A 13,850-nucleotide genomic window follows, 5' to 3' on the forward strand; every position below is an offset into this window, starting at 1 on the left:
CTAAATTTTGACTGCAAGAAGATCAATTTGTGGGATTTGTAGGGCCTTTTTAGTATCTGATCCCCATTTTATGGAATTTCTTTCTCCGCTCGTATTGGCACTGCACTCTTAACTCCTCCTGTGCTGTGTTCATACTGTTTTCGAAACAGTTGGGAGAAACATAGATTAGGCTATTGCTTTTGGAAACCTTTCATGTACATCACTTGGCAAAGGTTAAAATAAGATTTAGATATGTGTACATAATAAAGAGAGTATTGAGATGGGGGAGAAACTGTTACTTGGTTTTTCAGCATATTAAGTTTTGCCTGCTCAAAAAACCATTGAGAATGTTATTTCAGAACTTCCCATCTCTGCTTTCAGAATCTTTACTGGGCTGCTTCTCAAAACTAGATTTTCACTTTAGGGGTTAGGATCACAGAATTTTTATAATTTTAACATTTATTCTAAAGAAATATTAGGAACATTATTGGAAAGTTAGTTTCTATATAAGGTGTTATTAGATCTCAATGTTTTTACATTTATTAGAACTCTAGAAATAAACTATGCATTTGTGTATATCTTTTTACATTTTATTCCTATTGATGTGGTTGTTCTTATAATTCATATTTTCTATGTTTTTATTCTGTACAATTTGAATAAAAGATGGAAATTGTATGCCATTCAGAGTTGACTTAAAATGCAGTAATTTGTAAGTCTTATAAATAAAAAAGGTTTTGTATCAATATAAGATGTAGGGAATTGCTATTTTGATTAATATTTTTGAACAGATTAGCCTTTCAAGTTTTAATTAACCTTTTTAATGGAAAATGCTATATCGTTATCATTGGACCACCTGAATAAATCATAATATTTATTGGGTAAAATCTATTGAATTTTATAGTAATATAATTTATGGTGAAGTTGTGAGATATTTTAAAGTTATAAATAGAGTTGGCAGAGACTCTATCAGGATTCCAATTTTTATAGAATCTGAATCCCAAAGGAGATAAAAATTAAATGATTCCTAAAATAATAATTGCTACCATAGCAATTATTACCTGGTGCATTTAATGTAATTAATATAATGCATAAAAATAGGTGACTAACAATTTTTCAATGTAAAAATCTTGTAAAGGACTTTCTTTGACCTCTTTTATTAGGTAAAAGATGTATTCTTTCAGCAGCATACGTAGACAGTACAACATGGGAACAAAGAAAAAAGGAAGACCACAGCCTGGGTAAGGAAATGAATGTGTGTGTGTGTGTGTTTTTTTTAAATTTGGGCTTACATGAGCTAACATAATGGTGAACTACGATCTAGACTTAAATGTATTAGTGTTCCACATGCTGATTTCTCAAAGCAAGAGTGCCTGCTTCACTTTTTTTAATGTGGGACTAAATACTTGAGAAAGCAATGCTGACAATACAGTATGCGACAAATGTTTATAATATTCATTTCAGTCAGCAATGTTTTAGTTATAATAAAAACCAAAGAGATGTGAACGGCAGAGTTGTACATGTGGGACACAGGAATTCATGGCAGCTTCTTTCCTTTTTCTAGATAATATATATGTTGAATATTCTATATGTTATCATGTCCTTTTGCATCTCTTTTTATCTGTGGTCCGTATCCTTGGCTGTCTCTTTCAGGGTAGAGGAAACATGCAACTTCCTGATAATGGGAAATAGGTTAATTGTTTTTCACATTACCGAGAGGACATTTATAGACAGCAGTATTGTCTCTTCTAGCCAGCAGCAGTTTTCCATCATCCATCATCTCAACAGCTCCAATCTGGAGATGCTGCTGCTTCTGTTTACAGTTCAGTAGTGTAGAGGACTGTAGCTGTGTCATTAGAGGCTAACAAATTCATTGTGGCAGAACTTTCATAAAAAGTATACCAAAATATAACAGTGAAAGCAAAATGGGCTGAAATGTTAGGGGAAAAACAGCCAAATTAGGACATTCAATTGATTGAGGGCAGATAAATTAGCTTGCTAGGTATCCATTTGCAAATCACAAAATCCATTTGTGCAGTATCTTTTACTTGAACGCAAGATGGCACTGTGTCTTTGTGAGTGGTAGCATTTCTCATTCAAGAGAATCACAATTTGTCCAACAATGGCCAGTCAGGATAACTTTATAATTAATGCAGGGACTAGCTCTCTGCAAGGAAAAAAAAAATCATGTGTGAAAATCAAATAAGAAAACTAAGTTATCAAAAAACATAGTATGAAGGAGAAAAATCCAGTGATGAGGAAGCTTTAGATCTGGGGCAGACTAAAGGATGGACTCTTATACAAGATGAAATAATAAAATAAGTAATTATAATAAATAATAATAAACTTGTGAGAGCAGGTTTTTAACTAATCCCTAGGAGAAAGACTGCAGGTCTAGGGGAAAGAATGTAGCATCTTCTTTGCTAGGTTATAGCTATCTCAAAAAAATGCTATAAGAGTTTACCAAAATGCCAGGTTTTTATAGCGCATTTGCCCAGGGTAGGCTATTCTGATGAGCTATGGAGGTGTATCTTATCCAGAGACAAAAGCTATAAATTTCTGATTGTCTTTTTAAAAATGAGCTATTCTATCCTTTTACATTCAAAGTGATCAGCACTGATCAGTTTGTAATCCAGTCAACCTCAACATGATACTTACGGTACATGCTTATTGCATTTTTGTAATGGAAGGGTCCCTAGAGGCAACATTATAAGCAAAGGGTCACATTTGGAAATGGAAGGTGAGAATAAGCAGATTTTCAAAAGCAATATTCTGTAATAAGGTTATATCCTTCCAGCGTGGCTGCTCTACTAGATTTTTCCTTCTTCATACTTCTGAACTGAGATGGGTTGCAGCAGGGCTGTTTCTTCAGTGTGTATATTGAAGACTTTTATGATGTACAGCGGGTTTGTTGAGAGGAGGAGAAGGAGGAGAATGGTGTTTGGGCTTTTCATTGATTAAAAAAGTAGGATGTGCTAAAAAAGAAACATAGTAAAGAAGAACCAAAATGATTTATGAAAACAAATCATATCTGGATTTTTAGCTCACAAAAAGACATTTGGAAACACTTTATACAATTATAGATGATGCTGAGAAACCAAACAGTTATTTTTTTCTCCCTCCTTGCTATTCTCGTTATGAATTCAGAACAAAGAAAAAGGTTATCGTGGCACATAGTTAAAATAAATATAGGCTATAATGATGACTTCCAACATAGCTTTAAAAAGGGATAAGACAGTTTAGTGAAGGGTAAGCCAGTCAGTGGTCATTAGCATACAATGGATCTTGCTGGCTCAAAGATTAGATGCAGCGCATTGTGAATACTGGTTCTGGGGAAACAGCTGAATGAGGAAACTACATTGTCTTTTAAGTCTAAGATCCTGGACTTTGTAATCTTTGCTGGTTCAGACCAAGGACTGCCCTTATAGTCTTAATCTGATGGAGCAGGAAAGCTGCTTTATCTTCCAAGGTTTATATTTAGAAGATTCAGCAAAATTCATTGAGAAGGGATTCAAAATACATTGAATTCATTCATTCTAATGAATTCAAATTACTTTTATGAATATTCTTTGTTTAAGGAGCAAAAGGAAGTGTCTTAAATACTGTAACACTTATGCAGACTTTATCCTACACTTTCATTGAATATTGACATCCTTACAGAAACTACTTGCAAACTGTTTTATGCTGATGCAGTTCCATTAAAAAATGCGCCAACAGCACTGATCTATTTTGAAGAGTATGCCAGCAGCTATTAAATAGTAAGCCTTTATTGACTGGTGCTGCCTGGAGCTAGCTTTGAACCAGCAATTTTTGGGAAGTGAAAAGCTTTATCTCCTGTTACTAGTCCCTTGAGCCACCAATTTGTAAGAGCAGGAATCTTCTATGACAGCTTTAAGGTAAATTTAATCAATAGGCAATTTTAGATTTCATTATTTTAGGAGGTAATAGTTAACTATTGAATGGATGCCATTTAGAGCTGGTTACGATTTTCTTTAGTTGATTCACGAGATTTCCATGTTACATTCCAACATTTAAGAAGGCTAAAATAGGCCATGCCGAGTTTTATACATGAAGAAGTTGAACTATTAAATCGTATTAAGCAGTTTTAAGCAGCAGAATAGTTCCACTGACTTTAAAACTTTTTCTTTTTTAGCCAAATTTCTTTAAAAGAATACAAAATGAAAGGCTGTTTTCTGTATTAATTGGGTTGATGGATAAATTTGATCTTTGTGTATGGCTGATTATCTGATCCTTCATCTCTTGAATTATTATGTTAATGGGAACTGACCTGTCTTCAGTTGTCTTTGAATATTACAACACAGTTTCTGGAAGTTTAACTGTATCAGAATACAGATATAATGTCATATATAACAATAGGCGTTTCAAGCGTTTTGTTTTAATCAAATGTTTGAAATTAACAGCTGCCATATTGGCAAGTGGGCTACCGTGAGTTCAAGTTCTGCCTAAGCCATGAAAGCTGGCTGGGTGACTTTGGGCGGTCACTTTCTCTCAGCCCAACCCACCTCCGAGACATAATTTTACTTAGTGACTGCTTTGCTTAACGACCAAGCAAACTGGTGTGGCCCACTGCCATTTGTTTTTTTAAAAAAACACAATAAATTCACTACTGCTAAACGTTGGCACTGCTAGGAAGGATATACTGTGGCCATTGCCCCAACAGATATGCTGCCAGATACCTCCAGGCCTCACCTACATCACCAACTCTAGTGCTGCTCCTGCTGCTGCTCTGCTAGCCATCAAACAGCTAATCGATGCACCAAATATTGCTTTGTGGCCCATGTGAATTTTTAATTTAACTATGTGACCAGTTTTTGGAATGACTGTACTTTGTTTCCATTTTTTTGTTTTTCTATCCAATAATTTTAATGAGTAAAAACTAAAGATGCTTTTTTTCCCCCTGCAGCTGATTTAGCCAATTTGATGGACAGAACCTATGAAAAAAAACTACCGGTCAGCTCTTTAACGTTATCTCGGGTAAGAACATGACATCCAATTCAACAAAAATAACCCAGATAAAATAAACATCTTGGTATTTTAAACTACTGTAGTATTTTAGTTGAATTGCTACATGCATATAATTGCTTTCTACATGTACTATGATAGTTATTTAAGACCTTGGGGAGAATTAGTTACTTTGACTTGTTGTGACTTATTGTCTCATATACTGCAGACATGGCTTTCCTTGGAGAGAGATATATAGACAGAGAGAGAGAGCAAGCTCAATTTCCTCATTCCCTAAAACCTATAAATAGAAATAATGTGGAAAGCACTGCTAATGTAAAAGGGTCACGTGAATCAAAGCAATTCCTAAGTTGCTTTTTTCCTAAAGGATAAATTTGTAGAAACATAAGTTTTCCTGGGCCACGGGGGACATGTAATTAAGAATATATTTGTGTAGTGTTTAGTATGGTGACAGCATGAACAGCTATGGGTGTGCCAGAATTTGTCCATATAACACTTCTGCTACATAAACTGCGTTGGTTATCAATAGGCTTCTGAGTACAATTCAAGACCCAGTTATCATCCATAGAGCTCTACATGGAATGGGACCATGTTATTTGACTGACTCTCTTGAGATTTTGCTACCTATTTCTCATACTTTTATAATCTGTCTCCTTAGTTCAATTTTTTTTAAATAAAAAGACATAGAATTAATGAATATAGAATCATTCATTATTCCAATTCTAATTAAATTATTTGAATGCCATATTTTATGTAGCCAACATTAGGCGCGAAGAATCAGGATCATACATAAAGTTGCCGTTCAGAAGATTTATTGCTCAAGTTTATATACAAGAATCTAGTCAACAAAAGTTTAATACTAAATTGGTGCCTAATAAGAGTCAATGGAATTGATGAAGGGTCTGTTTTTGGGACTGTTTTTAGACTGTTTTGGGGACCGTAATGACTCTAAGGTGATGACTCTCTTAGTTCCCTGCCCCCAGTTCTGCCTTTTTATTCCTCACAGCTAAAAGTGCCAAGCTACATACCAGAAAGTACCAGCAAAAGTAAAAACAAATGAAGGCGAATATATGTGTCCCAGGATAATGTTGCATGATCCAATCTGGGTCAGTCACCACTCTGCTAGGATTGGCTCTAGCATGAATCCAAAAGCTTGGTAAAAATTAAACTTCTGGTCCCAGTGACCGACCCAGATTAGATCTTGCAAAAGTAAAAACATGCTTTTTCTTTTCAAGTGAAGGCATTTTTATAAGCAGCATAATAAAATCTGGGTATCTTCAGTGGTAGCACATTGATTACTGGTTGCTGAGGACAAAAAACTTCAGAAAACCGCCTGTGAGAGGAAATAGAACAAAATGTTAGAAAACTGGTATTTAAAATAAAATAAAATAAAATATTTTATTGTGCACCAATTTGTTTCATTTAGTCTTTGCCTTTAAATCCTAAATCCCCAATTTCTGGAGGCTCCTGAATTTATTCCTAATAATACTGTCATATTAGTATTATGTTAGTACTGTATATATATAGTAATAAGGATAATATTAATAATTATCAACATATATACTTAAAAGGAACATGTTCCTTATTTCAAGACTATTTCCTCATAAAAAGGAAGATTAAACACACAAAAATAATCTTTATTTCGGGTGAAAGTAGTAATTGCAAATCAAGTGAAAGTGCTATAGTGATAATTTTATCTGTATGCCACTTTAAAGCAATTTGTTTTCTATATTGCAGTTATATCTGACCATGCTATGTTCAGCCATATCTGAGTGACTGTTGATGATTTACCTGGAAGGCCATCTCTAAACTATATTTTCCCTTAGTTTATAGATAACATTTCTTCACGTGAGCATGTGGATCAAACTGAATATTATATATACAAGTAAGCCACCGTTTTAGTTTTATAACAAAGTCATGTATTTTCACTGCACACTTCGTTCTCAGCTCTTGCCTTCAATTAGTTAAATCATACATTGCTTAGAATCAACTTCAGATCAGCATTCTGGATATCATTGATGTCTAGGGACCCACAATGCACTCATCAATTGTCTGTTAGGATTTTGCTGTTATAATTTTGATCATGGAGACAATCTTCTCATTGTGGTGATTTCAGAACGAGAGAATGGCAGTGGTGTTCTCTAAAGCAAAGGTCCCAAACCTTTACAGCTTTGTAGAGGAGTGGTGGGGGTGGAGGAGAGGAGATGGTTTCATGCACATGCTGCTTGTGCAAATGTAGCTTTGCACGCTTGCCTGCCTTTTCCATGGCCCAATTCCCAACGGGCCCAGTACCAGCCACAGGCTGGGGGTTAGGATCCTCTGCTCTAAAGCAACACTGAGCCTAGATGGCATTTAAACCAGGGGTCTCCAACCTTGGCAACTTTATAACTTGTGGACTTCAACTCCCAGAATTCCTCAGCCAGTGCATGCTGGCTGAGGAATTCTGGGAGCTGAAGTCCACAAATCGTAAAGTTGCCAAGGTTGGAGACCCCTGGTTTAAACAACCATGACTGTAGAGGAAGCCAACTATTCATGCCCCAGAGTAATGCTGGATCTCAAGGCTTATCATATTGCTAGAGATTTCTCTCACCACTCTCTGGAAAATGCAAAAAAAACCCAACAACTTTGGGCTGCCTACCAAAGTCTGCATATTAACGGTTATATGTACCAGTCTATTTGTCATGTCATATTCCTTCAAGTGTTTGTTCCAACTTTGGGGCAGATTTATTGCTAAGTATATATGTGGCATATTTGTCAAATGCAGAGTAACTGATATTTCAGTTTGATATGACAAAGTTGAGCGTAAATGTGACAAATTTTAAGACAGCCAATGTGACATTTTAAATGTGTTTAAAGTATGGGACCAAATCTTGGGAAACCCAGGTTCAAATATACTCTTATCCATGGATGCTCTTTAGATATTTTTCAGGGCTTATAAACTGCTCCAATCTCAAACAACTCTGACCATCCCTACATTCTTTCTCCCCTTTTCTCTCTCTGTTTTATTTTAGAGATTTTAAAAGTGCAACCAAGAAAAAAGAAATCAAGAAATAAGGGAGCAAAAAAGAAAAGAGATTTATAAAAATGAATAAGAATGTTCAAACATATGTGTTGAACATATATCAATTTGGCAATTTAAAATTATTATGAAAATAAATCAATCAGTAATTAGCAAAATCAGCCAATGAAATAAGAATTATCGTTCAAAATTACAATTAAGAGTTTCCATCTCATCAGGGAAAGCCTAGCTTTATTAGAACAAATCAGGCTAAATCTGACATTTTAAGAGATTCCCAATTTCAGATGTTGTGCAAGTTTATGTGCAGAATTATAGTCTGGAAAGGGTTTTCAGATTACATTTAATTCAGTGTCAGCCTTATTTAGCAATACAATGTATTTTTAAAAATAGATTGATGTCTAGAAGTCTATAGTACTTCTAATGAAATAATTATATGCAATTTTCAATATGAAGCATAAGAATCCAGCAGCTACTATCCTATGCAAAGCCCACTCTGTATACTTGACAGGAATATAAAGCTTTGTAATGCTTAAGTATTGGAAATGTTTGATGTTTGTTTAATTATAAATGAAATCATCTTCAAGAATTGTTGAGCTTCATGACATTGTCACCAAGTGTCCAAAAAGGATCCAAAATGGTAATTGTATTTCCGGCAATTTTTGAATATGAATATAAGTAGTCATCAACTTATGTCCATTCTTCAGCTCTTGTTGAAGGTTATTGTGGTGCTGAAAAAGGAACTTGCTACCTGTCCTCAAAGTTTTGGCCATTGCAGCGTCCCCATTGTCAAGTAATCACAATCTGGGCATTTGGGAACCCAGCTCATGATTGTGATTACTGCAGCAAACTGCATCACATAATCACCATTTGCAACTTTTCTTGTTGGTTTCCCACAAGCAAAGTAAAGAGGAAATAAATAGGTCTGACAGCTGCAATTTCCAGTTTGTTCCCCTCTTGTTGCATATAGCATACAGGCAATTCCTTACTTGGGAAGTCTCTGGCTCCTTCCTTTCCTCTAAGTAAAGTTGTCCAACATGAGGAACCAGCTCTATTGTGTGCCTGGAAAGTGAGCTGAATCACAGCCAGCAGCATAAAAGGGTGGGGGAGTCTGTTTATTCAGGCCTGATAAGGGTAATTCCAGCAGACACTTCCTCCACAGGCTTCTCTTTGCCATCCTCTGGTACCTGTCATCTCCCTTCACCTTCTTTCCAGACCCTACATTGACCTTTTCTTCAGAGCAGCCTTTATGCGTAGCAAACACTGAGTCTGCAAGCACTTACAATTAGGAACTTAAAATTACTCCTGAGGAGGCTAGTATTTCCCTTTACCACAAATACTATATTTCTGTATCAACCCCCCTTCTGTTTTTTGCTTTTATTCTTTTCCTCTTTTGCTTGCTGGTTTATTTTTTTTAAAAAAATAATTAAAAACAGCAACAAGAAACCTTGTGATATATTTCCATACTCTTTTTTTTTTTTTTTTTTTGAGTTCCTGATTTTCCATTCCTAAATATCATGGCTCTTTGCAGACTTGGTTTCTATAAAAGCAAGAGTTTTAACTCTTGGAAAAGATTATGATGGGCAACAGTGACCGGGTAATCAGCTATTCAGCACTAAAGTCCTCAGAGACCACTGCCATTTGCATATCTTCTCAGCATCAGAAACTTTTAATTATTGCTTCGTTATTAGCTAGCTTGCCTATGTAGTAACAGCTGGTAAATGGAGTTGAGAAATTATAGAAAGGTCAGCAGTAGCTGAAAATTACAGATGGCAGCCAACATGGTATGGTAAACAGTTCTGGCAATCTGCCTACAACATGTATTGGGAGATGACTGTGATTTTAATATATGCAGACACCAAAATAATATACAAGTGATCTGTGCATATGCTTTTTTTTTTTTTTTTAAAGTCAATCTTTTCTTATTTCGCCCCCCCCCCCTTGTGAGGCCTGCAATGTTATGAGGAAATTTAGGATTTTGTAATTACTCTCCTGCATTCCTGCATGTGAATTGACAGGAGGTATAGGATGGTTCTGATGGCCCCAAAATCATACCAGATTAACGAATGCTGGCTGAGATAGTCCATACAATTTAAAAGTTGCCAATGATGGGAAGCACTACCCTGTTTCCCCCAAAATAAGACATCCCCTGATAATAAGCCCAATCGGGCTTTTGAGCGCATGGCAATACGGCCAAGCGCTTATTTCAGGGTTCAAAAAAATATAAGACAGGGTCTTATTTTTGGGGAAACACGATAGATAAATGAAATGGTTGTGGCAAGACATGGTCTTGTATGAAGGAGTTTACAAGGCAATTCCCAAAGGATATCTTATCCATTGCATGCAATGTTTTGGTACTGTGCCTGCTTAGAAGAGTAATTTATATAATGCATTACTTTTATGAAACTCAGGTTTTTACTTCTACATCTATGACTGTTCAGTAAAAATGATTTGAAGTGTAAGAAAGACAGTTTTTAAAAAGGCTCTTTGTATTGCGGTGCTCATAAATGGGAATGGCGTTGGGGGCTGATGTACTGTATGAGGATTGTGACTTTGATTTTTCATAAGGGATGATGGAATTGAACTGTGGCCTGCTGTTCTTCAACAAAAAGTTGTCAGCTGAAATATGAATCCTAAACTCCTAGGATTCTTTCTTTATTCTCCTCCTCCCCCCAAAAAACCTGAAAAATGGGAATAGTAATGGAGACTACCTCATTGTCAGATTCTATCGGGCATTCTGCAGGACTGAGTAGCATTTGGAAGGCCAAGGATTGCATTCTGGGACAGGGCCATGCAAAGTCATCTGGTCACTCTGTCATATCACCTGAAAGCATGGTGCTCATGGATATTTTTTTTGGGGGGGAGGCTTAGAGTGGGAATGGGAACAGGCGGCTTCTAAGAAACAATCCCCATCCTTATCCTTTAGAGCCCCTAACTATTATCTTACCAAATTGATCTGAAGGTTCTGGAAGGGCGTGTACTGGCTATGTGATACTCCCTTCCTGAGCCTAAATTAACCTTGGCTCTTTTAATTTCAAAATATTTATTTGGACCTCAGTGAAGGAAAAGAAAATGCTTGCCACTGTTGCTGCCAAGGCCCATGACTCATGTTCAGGAATTAACTTCATTCAATCAAGCTCCTTTCTAATCTATTCTGTTCTAAAACTGGTATGTTTTTGTCCATCCAGATAACTTTTCACCCTGTAGCATAATGCAAATAATGCAACTTTTTTTCTTCCTCCTTGTGCTCAGAAAGGTATTCTTTTACTCTCTTTTTCATTCACTATTCTGTTTTTATAGGCCAACTTCCTTCTTTCTTTCTTTCTTTCTTTCTTTCTTTCTTTCTTTCTTTCTTTCTTTCTTTCTTTCTTTCTTTCTTTCTTTCTTTCTTTCTTTCTTTCTTTCTTTCTTTCTTTCTTTCTTTCTTTCTTTCTTTCTTTCTTTCTTGAAAGTGGACCACTCTGTGGCGTTTCATCTTAAGCCACAGGAAAAAGTATGTCAGTGGCTTTAATAACCAAAGAAGGCAGATGGAGCTAATTGTACAACAATTTATAGTTAGAGTCACTGCACCTCTTGGGTACAATCTAAGTAGAAAAACATGGCTTAGTACAGTAAGGCTTTTAAAATTAATTACATATTCATGAAATGTGGGCAATGTGACATTAGTACTGAGTTGCAGCACAGCTGGATGGTAGCCATCTTGGGTGCATCATTAATCAGAGAGGCTGATTTAGATAACATATTCATGCTGTGTTTCCAAGAGAGAACTGTTCTTCCCCCCCCTCCCTTGTGCCCCCCTATGTGGGAAATGAAACCTCACAAGCCTGGGTCCATGTGTTCTTAATCTGTGTTTGAAATGTAAAAGAGTATGCCATGAATTGTCAACAATATGTGTTTTTAATACAAGGCTGTCATTTAGTTTTCTTGACATTTCATCCCCTCCATTATATTTCTGACATTTTACATTTGGTGCTATGTTGGGGGCAGGCATACATTAGAGAATGTGGTTGTCATAGTGAAGAATTAGGAGATCAAATAGTTAGATGTGACAACTGCAGCAGCAGCTGCCTTACCTCACATTAATGAAGGAGGGAAGTTGGGAAAAATTGCACTAATGTGATTTAAACCTTGGGAGTATTTTGGATTAGTGATAATGGCAATTTCTCCTATTTTATTTCAGTGCCAGAGTTTTTTTTTATTTATGAAAAACTTAAATTTTTCTATGTGGTGTGCAAAGGTCGCCCCCCCCCCAAAAAATGGCTGATGCCAGCCAAATTCAACTGTGTAAATAATAAAAGGGATAGAATGAACCAACAACCCAGCATGCTGAAGCATTTCAAAAGGGTTTCTATAAACCCAAATGTGTTCTAATCTTAAATGGTGGAGTACAAAGAAGTAAGTGATTAAAAATGTAGTTGTTACACATGTAGAAATAGAGCATTTGAACTCAGTATCTTTTGAAGGATGTGGTGTTAAATATCAAAGTGGGTTACAAAAATGTGAATTTAATATTTTTTTTAAAAAAAAACCACTGTCATTTAGAATTGATGGAAATCATTCCATATGCATATGTATCTTGTATTAAGAGCATGTTTCAAGATTTCTCATTCACTTACTCTTGCACTTTTAAATAAACTGTTATCCAGTTTTCAAAGGCCTTCTTTAAATGTTTGTGACGTATGCTGGTTGATGCCACATAACATGTTTGCAATGTGAATCTTTGATTCTGTAAGTTGGTGTAAGCATTAAATTTGTTTATTGGTAGTTGGGTTATGAGCAGAAGTGCTCATTCATATTTAAGGGTAGCAGCACAAAATGTTTATCATAGCGAAGAACTGGTTAAAAAAAGTATGGCTCAATATATTGGCTGGTAAACCATAACCCAGCACTACCCAACCTTTGTGGCTTGCTGGACCAGCTGCGGGGGGGGGGGGAGAGGGGAACTGGACTGTGCGAGTGAGGCACCAGCCCATGCACGTAGCCCTTGCATGAATGGTGGCTGGCATGCACATGCATGCAGCCCTTGCATGAGTGGCAGGACGGCAAGCATGCGCGTGAGTGCCTGCCAGCCTGCTGCTTGCAGAAATTGAGGTGTGCACATATGCGCTCTGGCCAGCCACTCATGCAGCCTAATTCTAAACAGGCTATAGCCTGGTAGTGGGCCATGGCCCAAGGGGTGGGTACCCCTGCCATAACCCATCTTGATTGCTTTTAAGGCTTATAGATATTAACTAAAACATTTTTGAGCTTCACCAGAAATACAAATTTTTGTCATGGCTTATGTAATTGTTAATATTGTGTTATTAATGTTACAATATCATACACTATTCCAAAGTAGGAATTTAAATATTCTGAATAATTTGATTATAATAAGACAGCAACAAGTTGCGTACTGTGGCTTATGGAATTTTTCCAACCCCTTTACTAGCACTGGCCCTAGGAGGCATCCATAGTTTCTTTCATATTTTGTCTGTATCTGTGTGTCCTTCTTGTTTTCACTTGGGTTGCATCTGTATGTTTGTGTATTTGTGCCCTAGAAAGCATGGGGCTGGTGCGCATGCTCTGCTCTGGGCCATGGGGACCAAGAGGAAACCGTGAGGGGGGGGCTTAGAACGCAACATCTGGCAACGTTCTAAGACCCTACCCAACTAGTTCTCCCATTGGATATGTTGAGGTTTTTTTCTGTAATGTTTGTCTCCACCTGCCCAAGAGAGATCCCCTCATTTTCTACCTCACTCTTTGTGTTTTCTCCCACCATACAGTACCAAATTTGGACCTATTCTGTTCAGTTTTCTGAGAGTTATCCTACTGATAGACAGACAGACAATATCCCCAATAATCTCATTTTACAAAAATTCTTTCCAAATTTCTATTG

The 13,850-nt window shown here is 36.5% G+C and overlaps 1 protein-coding gene across 1 annotated transcript in view; it reads left to right on the forward strand.

Annotated features, from left to right (window-relative positions):
- MRPS27 (mitochondrial ribosomal protein S27) overlaps positions 1-13,850 on the forward strand; it is a 45,725-nt gene that overhangs the window by 4,006 nt on the left and 27,869 nt on the right. The window contains exons 2-4 of the mRNA XM_034441170.3: positions 1,140-1,217; positions 4,901-4,971; positions 6,786-6,844. Of these exons, the coding sequence (XP_034297061.2) occupies positions 1,140-1,217; positions 4,901-4,971; positions 6,786-6,844 (208 nt within the window). The remainder of the gene's footprint in view (positions 1-1,139; positions 1,218-4,900; positions 4,972-6,785; positions 6,845-13,850) is intronic.

Source organism: Pantherophis guttatus, chromosome 2, assembly GCF_059756535.1.
Source record: "Pantherophis guttatus breed Tessera chromosome 2, ASM5975653v1, whole genome shotgun sequence".
NCBI classification, from domain to species: Eukaryota; Metazoa; Chordata; class Lepidosauria; order Squamata; family Colubridae; genus Pantherophis; species Pantherophis guttatus.